This window comes from Barbus barbus (assembly GCF_936440315.1).
Source record: "Barbus barbus genome assembly, chromosome: 1".
Lineage (NCBI taxonomy): Eukaryota > Metazoa > Chordata > Actinopteri > Cypriniformes > Cyprinidae > Barbus > Barbus barbus.
Window position 1 is genome coordinate 46,505,857 of NC_136729.1, and position 20,819 is coordinate 46,526,675.

The window sequence follows — 20,819 nt, forward strand, 5'->3', positions numbered from 1 at the left end:
TTTAAGATGGAAGTAGCTGGGTTTTAGCTGGTCTCCCAACCTGACCAGCTAAAGAAGTGGCCAAAACCCCTTTAAAACCAGCCTGATGACCAGCCAACCAGCTTAGGCAGGTTTTATTTATTTTTTTAGCAGATTATACTCAGAAAGATCGCTATATTTAATTCTTTAACACACATATAGTGAGTGAAATGCAGCTAAATGGTCAGTTGGTGAGATCAGAGGAAGTTAACACCCACAGGATGAGCTGAAGATGTTTAAATGAAGAGATGTAAATATAGACTGAAAAGAAAGACGGACAGAAACAGAAAATGTCTGATAAGAGTCACATGTGTCTGCTGGAACTGATCCTTCTCTCTGCACTTCTCTCAGGTAAAGACATCTGTTTATGATCTATAATACTCTATAAAAGACCTGTATAATGAAGATCGTTAATTACAATTAATTTTAGTTCATTCATTAACCATTATAAAGCACAATTGTAACAAAAAAAAGTTTGTTTTTACTGTAACTTATTTTATCATCATCTCACAATATGGATCTGCATTCAAAATGATTTTTGCAACCGAACATTTCCTGTAATTCCTTGAATAAATAAGTGATTAAAAAAAAAAAAAAAGATGTGCATCTTACAACAAATGTGGAAGCTACATGGCAAAAGAAAAGAAAATGTTTACGGCCATATTACCTTCCCCTCGGACACTATGGTAGTCCAACCAGGGTTATATGCCCCCCCCCCCCCCCCCCCCCCCCCAAAAAAAAAACAAAAGTTTTGGGGAAGCTCCTCTCTGGATGCGCGGTCACTTGGGGGCGCTCTGGATGGAGCAGGCACTAGAGAGCTGGACGGGACCAGCGGATTCATAGGAGGGCTCCTGAGAGGAGCAGGCACTGGAGGGCACTTGCAGTTCTCTGGTGGGCTTCAATATGCTCAGACAGCGGGTTGGGTTGCGTTGGCCACAGACGGCTGTCCTGCGTTGGTCGCTTATAAAGGAAAAGGAACAAAGGAGCAAAGGAGATGATTAATACAGGTGATCTAGGGGGATCACGTGACCCTTCGACGGCGATGCAGGCTTGAATCTTTCGCTCTGCTCACTTTGCCATATTTTGCATGATCCTGTCAGAAAAAATTTAACCACTCTGCATTGGACCTGTCATGAGTGCTAAGGCAGACAAAGGGGATCGGAAAAGAGAGATTGAGCAATCGCCAATGAAGAAAAAATTCAGAGATTCTGCCATCTCCAGAGAAGACCTCGACGATGCTATTGCTAGCCGCATCGAACTAGCATTTAAGGAGCAGCAAAACACATTGAATTCGGTTGTGAATTTGGCAGTAAGAGAGGCGATGGACTCTGTGCTGATTCCAGCATTACGCGAACTGCGTGAAGACATACAAGCGACCAACAAGTCTGTTAAAGAGCTAAGAGAGGAGTTTGAGACCATAACTACCGCGGCGAAGCAGACACGTGACCGCGTAGATTCTGTTCAAGCAGCTGCACGTGAGGATAGGAGGACAGTCACGGGCTTAAGAAATCAGCTGGAGCGACTCACCGAGAAGGTGACGGATATGGAGGACAGGTGCAGGAGGAACAACGTACGACTGGTGGGGCTGCCAGAGGGGGCTGAGGGATCCGACGCGGCAGGTTTCCTCAGAGTTAATATTTCTAAGTGGATTCCTTCCTTGAAGGGCCGTGACATTGAGATCGACCGGGCACATCGCGTATATGACGGAGGGAGGGGCTCCGACCGGCCGCGCACTCTCATCTTCCGTGTACTGAGATGGCATGACAGATCAGATATCCTGAAGGGTGCTCGAAAGGCTTATCCGGTGAAATGCGCACAGAACAATGTCACACTGCTATTTTTTCCCGACTTTAGTCCAGCTACAGTGATCAGGTCCGGTTTTGAAGAAGATGACAGCGCTTGGTCTCCAGCCCTTCCTCATCTATCCGGCCATAATCAAACTACGGCACAAGGGGGAACAGAAAAGCTTCGATTCCCCTCAGAAAGCGGAGGATTTTATTAGCTCCCTGTCCCAGCAGAAGACGTATGCCGCGGCTCTGCGCGGGGGAACGGCGGCCGCTGTTTCTCCAGCCCGGCGGGAGGAGCTTGATGGTCGGGATGAACATGGTCCCAGCTGCTCAGGGGCTGATGATGGCAGAATGGACATGGACGCTGACTAAACTTGGTTTTTGCTTTTTTCTTCTCTCCCCTCTACTACTGAGATATTGTTCCTATATATCCGGTACAACGATCTCATTGCTGGCAAGACTGACACCCCTTTTTTCTTTTTTGGAGGGGACTAATGGAGAGTTGGTTTAAGTTTATTTTTTTGGCAGTACGAGCTTTTTGGGAGACATGTTCTGCGTTGGAGTGGATCGGTCACGAACCATCACTATTTTTTGTTGCTCAGTCAGACCTATGTTCTCGGTAATGTGCGGTCTGAGTTGTTCCGTGTTTAAGGTTGTTGGTTGTTCATGTTTTTATGTGGTTTTTACTTTTTACAACAGACATTTATACTTTTATTTATTTTACCTTATTTTTAAAGGGATTTTTCATCTAGGAGGTTTGGTATCTAAAATACACGTCAACGTTTACACGCTATATATTCAATGCATACTCTAAATATTTTATCACTAAATGTGAATGGGTTAAATTCTGCTGTTAAACGAACTCGTGTGTTAGAATATTTACATCGTAAATCTATTTCCTGTGCCCTAATTCAAGAGACACATTTAAAGCAATCCGACGTGGCACGTTTCCAGAATAAGTATTACAAATTAGCAGCTTTTTCCTGCGCTCAAAATAAAACTAAGGGGGTGCTTATTCTTGTTAACCGGAAGTTAAATTTAACAATTGAACACCTTGGTAGTGATGAGAAGGGTAGATTTGTTTTTATCCGATGCAAAATATATAATAATAGATTAGCCTTGGTCTCTATTTATGGTCCGAATGAGACAGACAGTGCATTCCTTTCACAGATCTCCAAAACTCTGCTTGAGCAGATTGATTGCCCTCTAGTGGTGGGTGGGGATTTTAATGCTGTCATAAATCCTGCTTTAGATAAATCTCAATCTGATACAACAGCCAATCCATCCTCTAAATTACTGAATAAATTTATCACTGAGCTTAACATAATCGATCTTTGGAGAATTCAGAATACTAAATCTAAGGACTTCACTTTTTTCTCTAATAGACACAAGACTTTCTCTAGGATAGACTACATATTTCTCAGCCCATCTTTAATTTCGTCTGATTCCTCCATCTCTATATTACCAATTTTATTATCTGATCACTCTGCTGTGCTGTGCAGTGTTCCTCTTTCCGATGTTAAAGCCAAGTCCCCTAGATGGCGCTTTAACATATCATTATTAAGTAATCAGACTTTCATTACTTCTTTAAAAGAATATATTAAGGAGTTTCTGGAAATTAATATGCCCTCTGGTGTGGATCCTCAAAAACTGTGGGAGACGACTAAGTGCGCTATACGAGGTTTCTGTATATCTTTCTCTTCTACTCTTGCCAAAGCGAAAACCCGCCAGTTTACACAATTAGAAAATAAAATCCAATCATTACAAAACCTACAAAAACAAAATTTTACTGAGCAACAGGCTACACAGTTGTCCTCTTTAAAAGAAGAATACGATTTGCTTTCACAATCAAAGGCGGAATTTATTTTACATAGGACTAGGCAAAAATATTATTTTGAATCGGAGAGACCTAGTCATTTATTGGCTCTTAGGTTGAGAGAATGCGAGTCTAAGGCATATATTAGCGCAATAAAATCATCGGAGGATCAGGTCACCACAAACCCTGTGGCAATTAATGAAATATTTAAAGGTTTCTACACAAATCTATATAAAGCAGAAACAGATTTTGATGAATCAATCTGTAAGCAGTATTTAGATAAATTGGAGCTGCCTCGGATCTCACAGATGGATAAAGAATCTTTGGAGGCCCCATTAAGTTTGGAGGAACTCCATGTCTCTTTAAAAAGCCTTCAGAAGGGCAAATCGCCAGGCCTAGATGGTCTCCCCCCGGAATTATACTTAGAAATTTGGGATTTGGTAGGGACACTTATGCTTAATTCATTTAATTTTGCAATTGAACATGGGGTATTTCATAGAGATCAAAAAACATCACTGATTTCATTACTTCTTAAAAAAGGGAAAGATCCATTAGATTGTTCCAACTACAGACCAATTTCGCTTATCTCATGTGATCTAAAAATTTATGCTAAAGTTTTTGCTTCTCGTATGGAGAAGGTAATTCATAGTCTGATCAAGGAGGACCAAACTGGTTTCATCAAGGGGCGTAATGCATCTGATAATATGCGTCGACTCCTTCATATTCTTGACTTTGCAGACTCCCACCCAACCCCTTGTGCAGTCTTTTCACTTGATGCAGAAAAAGCCTTTGACAGGCTAGAGTGGAATTATATGTGGGCAGTTTTGCAATGTTTCGGCTTCGGTGAACACTTAATTTCTATGATTAAGACATTATACCACTCACCTGCAGCATCAGTCATAACTGGTAATGTTATTTCCCCCCCATTCCCTTTACAGCGGGGAACGAGGCAGGGCTGTCCGCTTTCCCCCTTATTGTTTTGTCTATCTCTTGAACCCTTAGCACAAGCCATCAGGAAGTCTGAAGTATCGATTAAGATTCATGATCATAATCATAGTAGTTCGTTATATGCTGATGATATTATTCTATATTTAGACCACTTTGATGTTTCAGTCCCTAATATAATTAAGGAATTTGATAATTTTAGTAGCTTATCAGGATATAAAATAAATTGGAGCAAATCTGCTTTAATGCCAATTAACAATATTAAAGTTAATTCGTCTATTCCCTCATTCATCCCTATTAAGGACTCTTTCACCTATCTGGGCGTTACCATATATAAAAACATTCATAAAATTGCCAGGGACAATTTTAATAATATTTTAGTTAAGGTCAAGAATGACATTCAAAGATGGAAGAATCTTAACGTTTCCCTCCAAGGAAGAATCTCCACTGTTAAGATGAATTTGCTACCTCGATTTAATATTTTTTTCTCTATGCTACCGCTTTCTCCCCCTCCAGGTTACTTTAAGGAGATCAACTCCATAATTACGAAATTTATCTGGAATGATAAATGCCCCAGAATTAAACGTACCACATTACAACATCCTAATAGCGCAGGAGGACTGGCTGTACCAGATTTTGAACTGTATTATTGGTCGTTCCAGCTTAAGGCTCTTCATACTTGGGTTGATCCTCAATCTACAGTTTCTTGGAGAGTGATTGAAGCTGACAAGGTTAAACCAAATAGACTCCAAGATATTTTATTTACTGGCACAGGGAAAAAAGGGGATAATTATAAATTTGGTCCGGTTGTGGCCAATTCTATTAAAATCTTGAAAACGGTTGAACGTCGGATTGGAGGACCCTCCAAATTTTGTAATAGTACACCTTTATGGCACAATTTTAATTTTGTATGCGGAAATCGCCCATTTGTCCAACCCTCTTGGTCTTCTTTAGGTGTAAACACGTGCGGTGATATATATGATAACCAAGGCCTATGTTCATTTCAGACGTTAAGAACTAAATTTTGTCTTCTAGCATCTGCATATTTTGTCTTTCTTCAATTACGTTCCGCTCTCAAAGCGTATGGCGTTCCTTGGTCTTCTCCCGTTTCCTCTCATCCTATGCGGGACTGGATTGCACCATCTGCTGGTCGGCCATCTGCTTCCTTAATATATAATAAGATTCTTGATTGCATTATAAAACCTCTCTCTATTAAAACTATTTGGAACAGGGAATTATCTGACCTTAATTTATCTGTCGACTGGGAGAGGGTGTGGTCTAATCTCAGTTTAACATCTAAAAATCTGGCGCATCGTCTTATTCACTTCAAAGTCATTCATAGAGCATACATAACTCCTTACAAAAGATTCAAAATGAAACTACAATCAAATTTCAACTGCCATATATGTAATACTACATCATCAGGTACTTTTCTGCATATGTTTTGGGAATGTCCTATCACTAGCAGTCTATGGACACATGTAAACCTGGTTTTATCATCCTTACTGCAAATTGATTGGTCAGTTAACCCAAGTTTGTGTCTTCTTAATGATGATTCTGGTCTTTGTATAAGTTCGATGCAAAAGAGAATGTTGTTTGCTGGCTTTACAGCTGCGAAGAAGACAATAATACAGAACTGGTTTACTCCGCATATATGTGTGGGAAAACATATTGGATCCGTAGCCTCCTGCAAATAGTCTCTTGTGAATGTACAACAGCACGAATCAATGGAGCCAAGCCTTCTACCATTGATGCTTGGCAGTGCTTTCTCTTTGAAATACGTGACTGTATGGAGGAGTGACTTCTGTGGGTTTCTTTTTTCTGTCCTTCCTTTTCTCCCTCCTTTTGACTGGACTTTGAGATGTTGAGTATATGTCTGTTGTTTTATATTATTATTTTATTTTATTTTTTATATATATTGTTTTTGTTCTGTTGTGTTATGTATGAAAAATAAAAATAAAAAATGTTGATAACAAATACAGGTGATCTAAATGAAGGAAGATTAACTAAACTAGGACAGGAAATACCAAATAAGGGCAAACAGGAACTAAACAGAAACCAACACGTTACAGCTTGGTTCATTTCCTGCTTAAAACAGGACACAACGAGTTTATTTAAACTGTATTTCATAATCGAGTCATTAACCCACATTAATATTATTACTGTTATTGATATTTGTAGGTATCAGTGGAGTGGATGACACTCATGTGTTCTGCAGTTCTGGTGAAGATGTGCGTCTGTCCTGTAATAATGCTCTTCCTGGCTGCACATCAACTTCATGGATCTATAACATCAGACAGTCAGCAGCAGTTGCACTGATTAAATTAGGGATAAAGATGAAGAACACAGAGAGACATGAGAGACTGAGTCTGGGCTCTGACTGCTCTCTGAACATCACGAAAGTCACAAAAGAAGATCGTGGATATTACACCTGCCGACAATATGAGAATGAAGTACAACAAGGAACTGATGCACGTGTTTATCTGCATGTTCTTCATGGTCAGTGTTTCTGTGAATATTATGATTATATGTTGAATTAAACAGTAATATTGTCGCTGAAAGACTGGAATCAGTCGTGTAATCTCTGTCTGATTCTCTGTTTCAGTCTCTTCATCATCCTCACAGTCTGAGATCAGATCAGGCCTCTCTCTTACTCTCTTCTGTCAGTTATGTTATGATCAATATTATGATCGAGTCTCTTGGGATTATTTGGTCCGTTCTGAGGGTATTGATCTGATCTGGGTGAATCAGGCTGGTGTGAATCTGCAGACAGACTCCAGATTTCAGATCTCCTCCTCAGGACAGTGTATCAGGTCTCTGACTACAACACTCCTGAATGAAGATCACAACAGAGAGTGGAGATGTCAGGTTAAACAGAGAAATCAACTCAAGACATCAGCCACATATACTGTCAAGTATCCAAGTAAAGTATTTATATTAACAATGAATTATCAGTCATTTAAATCTGATTGTAGTCTATAACGTATCTGAACATTCATCTTCAGCTCCAGCCGAAACAAAGACAGCGTCTCCAGTCACCAGCTCTAAATCAACTGCAGCTCCTACACAACCAGGTACATAATCAGCTGTTAAGATCAATATTTACTGTTAGCTGAAGACCTCAGTCACATATACTGACAAGCATTCAGACAAGAAATACATTTATTTAACCCCTTAACTGTCACAAGTTTACTTCAATATATTACAATAAATCCTAATCTAATCATAACTAACTATATATCGTTGGAAAGGTCTAAGACTCCTAAATATATATTTTTGCCACTGTTTGTTGTTGAAAATTGTGTAGGAACAGTAATAGATTAATTTATGACAAGAGTGCACCTCAAAACATATACATCATAACAGAAGTTCTGACCGTTTCACAAAAACAATTTTTTGTTTACTTTTTCCCTATCACATGTTTTAGTAATCATCATAAATTATATATAATTTGAAAGCTTAAAACCTCAAATTTCATCCTGAGAAACCCATTTTCAAATCAGACATTGCATTAATATGGAAACCAGTGTTGCCAGATCGGGTTGACAATTTCCAGCCCAAACGCTCACCAAAACCCGCCCACTTCAACAAAAACCAGCCCAAACTTTTAACTGCCAAAATAATGATAGAATTTTATCTTATGTTTTAACGTTACGTCAATAAAGGTTGATAAGGACCATTTTTATCTCCTTAAAATAAAATAAAGATAGGTTAAATCAATTTCACAGGAATATGGATCAAAACAGGGCAAATGCGTTAAAGGGAGACAGAAAATTAAAATGTCCAAAAATCTTTTCAAAGTGGCAATCAAGAAATTAACCGATGACTTTAACCCTCGGAAAAACACATGGATTATTTTCAATGTCCACAGTAAGAATAATCCATTTTTTTTTTTAGCAAAAGTGCACAATAAAGTGATCAGAACGCAATAAATGAGCTAGCATTTACTCTCGTTCATGCACACACTCATGACAGCCAAAAATGTGTTATTCATTGATACATACTGTATGATAATCTGACAGCAAAAATAAATAATAATAATAATAACAATCAACAACAATAATGCGCTTCCCTTTGTCTTGTGCTTCAACTACAGCACGCATCTCACGAAGTACACATTTTAGCACATAATGCAGAACTCTGCAGTCAAAACTGCTCAAGTCCAGCAGCTGTCAGTCAAAACTGTTCAAGTCCAGCAGCTGTCAGTCAAAAGTGTTCAAGTCCAGCAGCTGTCAGTCAAAAGTGTTCAAGTCCAGCAGCTGTCAATGCATACCAGAGTAGAGTCTGGGCGGTTTAAAAGATGTTCTGAAGCAGAACAGCATCATATAGTCCCATATTCAGTTTTGATTTTTATTAAATCATTCAACTGTTCTCTTATTTCAGTTACAATTACATTTAGAAGTCTTCTATTCATTCAGATTTGAGTCACTCTTAGACTCTTTATCGTGTAGATTTAGGCCACTTTGCCATCGCAATCACTTAAAATGAATGAATGAATGAATGTCTGCACATTTAAATCTTGCCCTTTATAGCGCCAAAACCCCGTCACTCAAGATTCATCACATCTCACCAACATAAAAGATGCTAAATTGATCAACAAGTCTCTGTTAAACTGAACAAATTAGGGTTGCGTTAGGCTATGGAAAAATGAGTTGATGACTGCGCTACACATTATTTTACTGTGATACTTTGAGTTTGAACATATTAAAATAATATGATTAAAGATAAAAGCGAAGAAAAAAAGCAGCTTGGGCAGGTTTTAATTTTTTAAAAGCAGCCCAAATTTTGTCAACCCGCCCAATGCGTTATTCTCCGGTCCAAGCCGATCAAAACAAGCCCACTTGGGCGGCAACCCTCCCAATCTGGCAACACTAATGGAAACTGTACTTTAGGATATTTTAACAGGCTCCTCCCCCTTAGTGGGGTGTCATATTACAAAATGTATTACAGTCTTTTAGAATCAAAACTTTTCATAATCTTGACAAAATACATATCGTTGGAAAGGTCTGAGTGTCAAGATTTAATATTTGGTGTTTTTTGTTAGAAGTAATGTTTAGAGAGAAATTCATACATTTGTGACACAAAAATGCATTTTAAAAATCAATGGAGTTTGGACGCCAGCCGGAGGCTGTTAGTGGTATAACAACAAAATTGCATAGGAACCTCAATTTATTTATTTATACTGTACCAACTTCAAATTTGGGAAAAAAAAGAAGAACTTTAGACACATGGCTTTAATTTGATATCAATTTTAGATGAAAACCTATTTTGTAAACCTATTATTTTATATAAAATATAGTTCAGTACATGTTCTTTACAGTAAATTTAAACTACTATAACTTTTTTATACTTTCATTTTTGTTCTGCTGATAGTCGTCTTTAAAAAAGAGACCAACCTTAGGTCTGTATTCCAAAGCGTTCATGAATTATAACAATTCAAGTTTTAATAGTGCACTTTCATGTCTATGTTCAACAACAACAAAAACAAAAACAAAAAATGGGGGGGGGGGGGGGGGGGGGTTAAGAGTTGAATCAATTTCAGGAGAGTCTATATGTCACTGATTCAGGACAAACTGAAGGTTTCTGGGTTGCAGCTCACTGTGTAATCAAGATGAGTTATAGGAGAGGAGAGGAGAGGAGAGGAGAGAGATGTTTACGGCCATATTACCTTCCCCTCGGCCACTATGGTAGTCCAACCAGGGTTATATGGCCCCCCCAAAAAAAAGTTTTGGGGAAGCTCCTCTCTGGATGCGCGGTCACTTGGGGGCGCTCTGGAAGGAGCAGGCACTAGAGAGCTGGACGGGACCAGCGGATTCATAGGAGGGCTCCTGAGAGGAGCAGGCACTGGGGGGCACTTGCAGTTCTCTGGTGGGCTTCAATATGCTCAGACTGCGGGTTGGGTTGCGTTGGCCACAGACGGCTGTCCTGCGTTGGTCGCTTATAAAGGAAAATGAACAAAGGAGCAAACAAGATGATTAATACAGGTGATCTAAATGAACCAAGATTAACTAAACTAGGACAGGAAATACCAAATAAGGGCAAACAGGAACTAAACAGAAACCAACACGTTACAGCTTGGTTCATTTCCTGCTTAAAACAGGACACAACAAGTTTATTTAAACTGTATTTCATAATCGAGTCATTAACCCACATTAATATTATTACTGTTATTGATATTTGTAGGTATCAGTGGAGTGGATGACACTCATGTGTTCTGCAGTTCTGGTGAAGATGTGCGTCTGTCCTGTAATAATGCTCTTCCTGGCTGCACATCAACTTCATGGATCTATAACATCAGACAGTCAGCAGCAGTTGAACTGATTTATGGAGGGATAAAGAGGAATAACATAGAGAGACATGAGAGACTGAGTCTGGGCTCTGACTGCTCTCTGAACATCAAGAAAGTCACAAAAGAAGATCGTGGATATTATACCTGCCGACAATATGTGAATAAAGTACAACAAGGAACTGATGCACGTGTTTATCTGAATGTTCTTCATGGTCAGTGTTTATGTGAATATTATGATTATATGTTGAATTAAACAGTAATATTGTCGCTGAAAGACTGGAATCAGTCGTGTCATCTCTGTCTGATTCTCTGTTTCAGTCTCTTCATCATCCTCACAGTCTGAGATCAGATCAGGCCTCTCTCTGACTCTCTCCTGTCAGTTATGTTATGATCGAGTCTCTTATGATTATTTGGTTCGTTCTGTGGGTATTGATCTGATCTGGGTGAATCAGGCTGGTGTGAATCTCCAGACAGACTCCAGATTTCAGATCTCCTCCTCAGGACAGTGTATCAGGTCTCTGACTACAACACTCCTGAATGAAGATCACAACAGAGAGTGGAGATGTCAGGTTAAACAGAGAAATCAACTCAAGACATCAGCCACATATACTGTCAAGTATCCAAGTAAAGTATTTATATTAACAATGAATCATCAGTCATTTAAATCTGATTGTAGTCTATAACGTATCTGAACATTCATCTTCAGCTCCAGCCGAAACAAAGACAGCGTCTCCAGTCACCAGCTCTAAATCAACTGCAGCTCCTACACAACCAGGTACATAATCAGCTGTTAAGATCGATATTTACTGTTAGCTGAAGACCTCAGACACATATACTGACAAGCATTCAGACAAGAAATACATTTATTTAACCCCTTAACTGTCACAAGTTTACTTCAATATATTATGATGAAATCCTAATCTAATCATGACTAACTATATATCGTTGGAAAGGTCTAAGACTCCTAAATATATATTTTGCCACTGTTTGTTGTTAAAAATAGTGTAGGAACAGTAATAGATTAATTTATGACAAGAGTGCACCTCAAAACATATACATCATAACAGAAGTTCTGACCTTTCTCACAAAAAAATATTTTTCGTTTACTTTTTCCCTATCACATGTTTTAGTAATCATCATAAATTATATATCATGTGAAAGCTTAAAACCTCAAATTTCATCCTGAGAAAACCATTTTCAAATCGGACATTACAGTTGTGGTCAGAATTATTGAAACCCTTGGTAAATATGATCAAAGAAGGCTGTGAAAATTAACCTGCTTTGTTAATCCTTTTGATCTTTTATTTAAAAAATTCACAAAAAGCTAACCTTTCATTGGATAATAAGAATTTAAAATGGGGGGAAATAGCATTATGAAATAAATGTTTTTCTCTGATACACATTGGTCACAATTAACGACACCTTTTTATTCAATACTTTTTGAAACCTCCATTTGTCAGTTAAACAGCTCTAAATCTTCTCCTATAATGCCTGATGAGGTTAGAGAACACCTGACAAGAGATCAGAGACCATTCCTTCATCCAGAATCACTCCAGATCCTTTAGATTCACAGCTCCATGACGGTGCTTCTTCTCTTCAGTTCACCTCACTCATTTTCTACAGAGTTCAGGTCAGAGGACTGGAATGGCCAGCAGAAGCTTGGTTGTGTGCTCAGTGACCCATTTTTGTGTTGTTTTTGAGGTTTGTGTTTGGATTATTGTAAGGTTGGAAGATCCAAACATGGCCCATTATAAGATTTCTAATAGAATCAGTCACTTATTGATTTTTTATCTGTTGGTATTTGATAGAATCCATGATGCCATGCGTCTGAACAAGATGTCCAGGACCTCCAGCAGAAATATAGGCCCACAACATCACAAATACAGCAGTATATTTCATTGTACACATGGGGTACTTTTTATCCCTGTGTTCACCAAACCCATCTTGAGTGTTTGCGGCTAAAAGCTAATTTTTTAGTTTCATCTGACCATAGAAGCCAGTCCCATTTGAAGTTCCAGTCGTGTCTGATAACTGAATATGCTGGAGATTGTTTTTGGATGAGTGAGGAGAATTTTTCTTGAAATCCTCCCAAACAACATGTGGTGATGTAGGGGCTGTTTGACAATTTTTTTTTAAGGTTTTCTGACCCCGAGACTCAACTATTTTCTGCAATTCTCCAGCTGTGATCCTTGAAGAGTCTTTAGCCACTCAAACGCTCCTTCTCACCGTGCATTAGGACGATATAGACACACGTCCTCTTCCAGGCAGTTTCATTACATTTTCTGTTGATTGGAAATTCTTAATTACTGCCCTGATGGTGGAAATGGGGATTTTCACTGCTCTAGCTCTTTTCTTAAAGCCACTTCACTAATTTGTGAAGCTCAATTATCTTTTGCTGCACATCAGAAATATATTCTTTGTTTTTTCTCATTGTGATGGATGATTAAGGGAATTTGGGCTTTGTTTTCCCTCCTATTTATATTTCTGTGAAACAGGAAGCCATGGCTGGATAATTTCATGTTCATAATCACCCTAGAGTGCTCAAAATTGTGAATATGAATGGGAGTATACTTCAGAGATATTTTACTCATAAGAATTTCTAGGGGTGCAATAATTGTGTCCAACGTGTGTTTGAGAAAAACATTTATTTCATAATGAGATTTTCCCCCATTTTCAATTGTTTTACTTCAATGAAAGGTTAGATTTTTGTGATTTTTTTTCAATAAAAGATCAAAAGGATTAACAAAGCAGGTTAATTTTCACAGTCTTCTTTGATTATATTTACCAAGGGTTTCAATAATTCTGACCACAACTGTACATTACCATGGAAACGGTACTTTAGGATCTTTTAGCAGGCTCCTCCCCCTTAGTGGGGTGTCATATTACAAAATGTATTACAGTCTTTTAGAATCAAAACTTTTCATAATCTTGACAAAATACATATCGTTGGAAAGGTCTGAGTCTCATGATTTCATGTTTGGTGTTTTTTGTTAGAAGTAATGTTTAGAGAGAAATTCATACATTTGTGACACAAAAATGCATTTTAAAAATCAATGGAGTTTGGACGCCAGCCGGAGGCTGTTAGTGGTGTAACAACAAAATTGCATAGAAACCTCAATTTATTTATTTATACTGTACCAACTTCAGATTTGGGGAAAAAAAGAAGAACTTTAGACACATGGCTTTAATTTGATATCAATTTTGAATTAAAACCTATTTTGTAAAATATTTATTTTATATAAAATAAAAATAGTTCAGTACATGTTCTTTACAGTAAATTTAAAGTACTATAACTTTTTTATACTTTCATTTTTGTTCTGTTGATTGTCATCTTTAAAAAAAGAGACCAACCTTAGGTCTGTATTCCAAAGCGTTCATGAATTATAACAATTCAAGTTTTAATAGTGCACTTTCATGTCTATGTTCAACAACAACAAAAAAAAACCCACAAAAAAATAGGGTTCCTCAGTAAAGTCTTACTTCTATTATCACTGAACAGAATTCAGGAGACAAGATCATCAGTGATGCCTTCATAGATACACTTGTCTTGTCTTCACCTTAGTTACTTTAAATAGAAAGCAAACATATCTGAAAACATGTGCCTTTGAAAAACTTTTTAATTTAATGCATGACAAATAAAGACCTTCACGTTTATACATTTATGTCTGAGTGTGTTGCTCCTCCTTGTCCTTAACTGTCTGTGTGAGCTGTAGCTGCCTGAGTCTTACTCGCAGCTGTTAGTATATTCGGGGAAAAAATAATGAATTAATTATTCTCTGAACATTCATCTTCTGCAGGTCTAATGGATTCAACACTGATTGCAGTCAGCAGCTCAAATTCTGAGAAGAAATCAAGACAAACTACAGCAGCAGCTCCTACAAAACAAGGTCCATGATCCCTGACACACTTCATCCGTCTCTCACTTCTCTTTTTATGATTAAATAATGCAGTTTAGCCAAATGAGGATAGAATCTTTATGTCTTGTCTGACACAGCATCAGAACCTGTGGTCTGTATGAATGCTGGATCATTAATCAGAGGTATGGGATGGCTTTGCTGCACTGAAACTATCAGTGAATATTTAAATGGTTTGTCAATAATAGTTCATTGTTCATAAGCGGTACACAGTTTCACAGATTAATTCTCTTCTTTCTCTCTGTTCTGTCCACACATCTTTCCTGCAGTGATTGTGATTATTGTTGAGATTGCAGTGTTTGCTGCTCCTACTGTGATTCTTCTTCAGATCATCTGTGTGAGAAGAGCTGGTGAGTTTTGAACATCACAGAACCTGAGGATTCACATTGATCTCTAACAATCTGAATCATGACAGTGAAAACAAGTCAGTAAATTGCTTTTATTGATTCATTTCATCTATTTAGGACGGAAGAACTCTCACCACCAAAAGGAAATAGAGATGTCTGCAGTATTACAATGAAATGCCTTCAATAAATATACTGTAAATATTACAGCAATGTTTATGGACATTATAGATATTTGCATAAAGCTTTGAATGTCATTTTCCAGACAGGTACCTTAATAAACATGTATGCTATTTAGACAGGAATCATGATATAAATGGTAATCTTATTTTAATCTTTAAAATCAATTAAACTTTTATAAAAATAAATTAAATGTTTTAATAGTCCGGTTCAGTGATTCTCAAAGTGTGGTACTCGGAGGAATCACTCAATTAATAAATTAATGTTAAAACACATTACATTTTAATTGTGAAGTTTTTTGGGGTTTTTTTACATTTAAGTACATTACAGTTTTTATTTAACTTTTAGGTAAAACACATTTAAATGTAATAAAGTGTTTTCTTCACCTGTTTGTAAGCACAGTGCAGTGTTGATGTTCAAACTGTGTATTTACAATGTTAAAGTGTCTGATAACAATAAATAATCTTATTAGGAATAAAACGGCCTCGTTTTTGAACTGTGCAGAGCTGTATCTGGACTGGGATAACTACGCTACTGTAGTTTAATGTTGGTCATTAAAAGCCCTCGGATTTGATCAAAAATATCTTCATTTGTTTTCCAAAAGATGAACAAAGGTTTTACGAGTTTGGGACAACATGAGGGCAATGTGTTTTAAACCCATAACCAATAAAAAAAAATTAAAAATTAAAATGTAACTGCCCAAAACTCTAAATATTACAAGCACATTTGTTTATTATCATTGTACACAAGATACAACAAAATTTCAGAGCTTCTGCATAAGGTGCATGGTACATAATAGACCAAAAATGTAAATAAATATACATGATACAAAGTGATGTACAATTAAAATATTTAAGCTAAGACAAAAGAATAGGTCTTTCTGGTCTATACTAATTAGAGTGATTACCGCTATGCGCTATTAGTAATCTCGGTCTAGACAGGAAAGTAGTCTGTATTTGACAGGTTTGTGTATCATCTGAGGCCAAAGTTTCAGTCTGACAAAAGAGAACATGTTTTTGACTAAACTATTTGATTTTGACCTGGAAGTTTGAAGTTTGCACAAGTTGGTGACAGAAAAACTGTAATACAGTTCTGAAACTGAAAACACTCTGAGTTTCCCCTCTCACGGTAAGTCAACTCAGAGTTCAAGGTGCTGAAGCTCCTTATTGAAACGGGCCCCAGCACAGGACTGCAAACACTGGGAGACTTTCTCAATATGTGTTCTTCAGCGATCTTGTGTCCATGTGTTCTCATGTTTTAGTTCTTACGTCAGCATTAACCGTTGAAGTTCAGTTCCAATTCTCAAAAACGCAAGTAAAGAGGATGTGTTCTTGATATCGAGGATGAATCGAGTGCTGACTTGAGAGAATCAAGCCGTTAGAAATGTACACCCGACACATGACATTCAAGTTTGAATGGAGGAAAAATCAAAACCCTATCTTCAAGACTTCTCTCTAGAAGTATGTTATGATCGACAGTGTCAAACGCAACACTAAGATCTAATAGTACCAGCACTGACATTTTGCCAGAATCAGAATTAAAGCGAATATCATTTATTATCTTAATGAGTGCAGTTTCTGTGCTGTGATGCGCTCAGAAACTAGATTGAAAATTGTCCAGGTATCCATTTGAGTTTAAGTAGTTGTTCAGCTAATTAAAAACTACCTTTTCAATAATCTTACCTATGAAAGGAAGATTTGATATGGGTCTATAGTTGCTCAACATGGTGTTATCAAGATTGCGCTTTTTCAGAAGGGGCTTAACAACTGCAGTTTTAAGGGAGTTTGGAAAAGTCCCAGAAAGAAGTGAGGCATTCACCACTTCTAAGAGATCAGCTTCTAAACAGATAAGCACACTTTTGATAAAAGATGTGGGAAGTGTGTCAAGATAGCAGGTTGAAGATTTAAGGTGCTGTACTATTTCTTCCAAAATTTGCTATCAATTGCTTGTTTGATATTATTGATCTTCTCAGAAAAGAAGGAAGCAAACTCATTGCATTTGCTGTCTGAGAGCATTTCACTGGGAATCTGACTGGGGGGGGGGGGGGGTTGTCAGTCTCTCAACAGTCGCAAAAAGAGTTACTGTTTATAAGGTTAAAAAAGTTACTGTTTATAAGGTTAGAAAAGAAAGTCTGTCTAGCTGTGGCTAGTTCCACATTGAAAGCATGAAGTCTGTCTTTATAGTGAATTTCGAGTTTCGTCTTCCGCCACATCCGCTCAGCTTTTCTGCATTGTCTTTTCATACTCTGAACTGCTGTTGATTTTCTCCAAGATGATTTTTGTCTGCCAGTCTTCTTGCTGACCTTTATCGTAGCAACATCATCAATAACATTCTTAACTTTTGAGTTAAATGACTCCAGGAGAAGATCAACAGGGTCTGCAGAAATGCTTGGTGTTAATGACATTGCCTTTATGAATAGCGCACTTGTGTTCTCATTAATGCATCTCTTTCTGATAGAGACAGATCTAGATTCAGTGGTGATAGAGATCAATATATCAAAGAAAATACAGAAATTATCAGATAGTGCTACATCCTTAATAACAATGGATGAAATGTTTAGACCTCTACTGATGAGTAAATCTAGAGTGTGTCCACGATTGTGTGTGGGTCCGTGCACATGCTGAATCAGGTCAAAAGTGTTTAAAACAGTTATCATTTCTTTTGTAGTTTTGATTTCTGCATTATCTGTGTGAATAATAAAATCCCCTGCAATAGCAAAACAGTCAAACTCTGAGGAAATCATTGATAACAGTTCAGTGAGCTCTTCAACAAAGGCTGGAGAATATTTTGGAGGCCTGTAAATAATGATAAACAGTGTGTGGAGCTCCTTTCAGCACAATACTTAGGTATTCAAAAGACAAATACTGACTAAACGACACTTGCTTGCATTGATAAACAGTACAACATTAAACAGAGCAGCTACACCTCCACCTCTCCTAACAGTCCTGCAAACACAAATGTAAAGTTAGGAGGGGCTGTTTCATTGAGGACTGTTGCACTGCAGCTGTCTTCTAACCATGTTTCATTTAGAAACATAAAATCCAGGTTGTTTGTGGTTATTAAATCGTTGATCAGAAATGATTCATTTTTTTAGTGAGCAAATGTTTAAAAATGCTAACTTGATGGAGTTACATTTAGTCTACAGCAATCTTAGATTAATGCATTATAGGCCGCAGATTAGATGGGTCAGCCGTACGGCTTGAGAAGGCTTTCTATCACGTGATAAAACAGAAATAGAGGAGGCTACAGGCACACTGGGTTCCCGCTTGTTCTGTAGACATTTGTGAATGTTGCTGCTAATATAGCGGGGACCCGACACATGACTGAGTGCTGTCATCGGTTGTTTTTGGTTCACCTACACCAGATGGAGGAGGGCTTGGGCCCTGGTGTTGTGGCAGCGGTTGGAGAGCTCTCACAGGAGGAGGAGGGTGAGCTGGGCCTGCAGTCTTTGGTGGTTGGGGGGCCCGCAGTTTTTTTGTTGATATCTGGGGCAGAAGAGCAGCAAAAGAGTGGGAGAGTTTGGTCCCAGCATACACCAGTTCCTCCATTTTCTGTGAGAAGCTTAGAAGTGGAGATGCTGGAGAGAGGGATAATGTGTCTGGTGAGATGGGCTCTGGCTCTGGTGTTTCCGGTGGCTGTGATATGTTGTCCTGGCTTCCCTGGCTGTTTTCCAGAAAGTCGTCCTTGGGTGCTGAGTCTTGGAGCTGTTGTAATACGTCACAGTCTGCATGTGATGAGCTCTGTGGGCAGGACTCAGCTGGGATGTCCATGAGCAGTGGTTGTTTTGGCTGCATGGTGTTATCAGTATCCTTGTGGGATGTGTCAACCACATGATGACTCGAAAGCTGATATGAAGTCCTGTGGTCTCTCATATTCTGTCTAGGTGTGTGTGTGCGCCATTCAGGCCGAGTGGATTGGCACACACCACTGAAGGATGACGGAGGGAGAAATAGATATTGTCCTTTAGCACTCTTGCACAAAGTTTGTTTGGGTGGAGGCCATCCAGTTTAAACAGTTGTCTGTGGCCCCAGAAAAGATTGAAGTTAACATGTAACAGATTAATGTCACGCATGTATGAAGCTGGAGTTACCACTGGAGAACCAGCAGGTGATCATTTCCCCAATGACAACAACTGCACACAGACCAAAGACCAGCGATATAGTGCGTTAAAAGATGGATTTAGATGACTTCAAAACACATACAGGTAGGTGAGTTTTATCAGGGTTGGAGCTAATTTTCATTTAATATTTAAACTATAAACAAATATACTGTACAGTATAACGGTGATTTCAGAAAAAGAAAGAATAAAACCTTTATTGGTTGCCGCTCTGCGCTCCCGAAGTTCTCTCTGCTGACCCAAATTAGCTCTTCTGATTGGCCGAAATCCTCTGATCTCTGAAGAGTGCTGGCAGTTACCTCTACAGATGCACAAATCACTTTTGCTCCATTTGTCACACAGATATGTGGTGCAGTAGGGAGAGTGAGCGAAACTAGTCATTTGCAGCTGAAATAAAGCGTTAAGACTCGTAGCAGCAGATTCAAGCCGTTGTCGTTATGTACTTGTGTTTGTGCTAGAAAAAGCATCCAAGGAAAAATTTATATATATATGTAAGAAAACATTCTACAAGTGTTCAAATCTCATTGCAAGAATTCACAAACTGATTTGCGGATGTACAAAATTAGTCCGTGACTTCACATTTTTGATGCAGGTGTGTGAATGTGTTTTGCACCATATTCACTGCAGCAATAATAGCAAAACATGTGAGAGTACGAGTTTCTTGATTTGTGATTCGTAGAATAGGATTTGTGTCTCTGCAATGAAGGATCCGAGAAGGTGTAACTGTTGTGTTGTGTTTGTAAGAGAGAGAAAAAAATCTACAAGTCTGCAACTTTTGTCTGTGGCTTCAGATTTACTGATACACATGTGTGGCTATTCTCTACAACTACAAATTCTGCTGTCACGGATGCTCAGTTGTTTTGCACCAAATTTACCTTCATATTTCATATTCTTCAGAGTGAATCCGTTTTGCATCACTGTTTTTGCTTGCAAATTGCCATTTACAGACTCGCAAGGCTTTTGACCGCGTTTCAGCACAAAAAAAAACAAAATACGTGTCAAAAGTGTAAGCGTGGAAAACGTAGGTCAGAAGAATACAGATCATATTTATTTAAATTAATATGAAGTTGCAGATTTTCAACACATGATTTACACTTACAAAACATAGTACAATGATGCAAGTCCTGTTTTCTTGAGCTTATACCTTGATTTGCACCCTTACAAAACTTATTTTGCGCATGCAAATTTATTTCATTTTATGCAATTTTCACATGCACTTTCACAAATATTACCCTGCGCATGCAAATCTTTTTGACGTCATTTTACCTTCATAATGTAGCCTAATTTGCTCGCATCAGGGAGTCAGTTTCAAATCGAGGTTATTAAAATGTGCGCGCACGTAAATGCAGTAAGTAGCTAGATCTCAGTCATGCATATCAGCAAGTAATTTTGGGAGTGGAGTCAAAAAA

General features: G+C 38.1%; 1 protein-coding gene across 1 annotated transcript; it reads left to right on the forward strand.

Moving 5' to 3' along the window:
• The first annotated feature begins 296 nt into the window (after positions 1–296).
• On the forward strand, positions 297–15,766 carry LOC306871547 (uncharacterized protein). The gene is made up of 8 exons (XM_079419567.1): positions 297–369; positions 6,748–7,065; positions 11,174–11,479; positions 11,562–11,630; positions 14,653–14,742; positions 14,850–14,894; positions 15,039–15,119; positions 15,234–15,766. Exons 1-8 carry the CDS (start codon positions 309–311, stop codon positions 15,287–15,289), a joined length of 1,026 nt encoding a protein of 341 aa, XP_079275693.1. The 5' UTR covers positions 297–308; the 3' UTR covers positions 15,290–15,766.
• Positions 15,767–20,819: the final 5,053 nt, after the last annotated feature.

Bases quoted from the DNA above. Each gene is read 5' to 3' on its own strand.
- LOC306871547 (XM_079419567.1), top strand. From the start codon at position 309: ATGTCTGATAAGAGTCACATGTGTCTGCTGGAACTGATCCTTCTCTCT. The intron at 7,066-11,173 runs GTCAGTGTTTCT...TCTCTGTTTCAG, and splicing joins TTATCTGCATGTTCTTCATG to TCTCTTCATCATCCTCACAG. The intron at 14,895-15,038 runs GTATGGGATGGC...TCTTTCCTGCAG, and splicing joins TGCTGGATCATTAATCAGAG to TGATTGTGATTATTGTTGAG.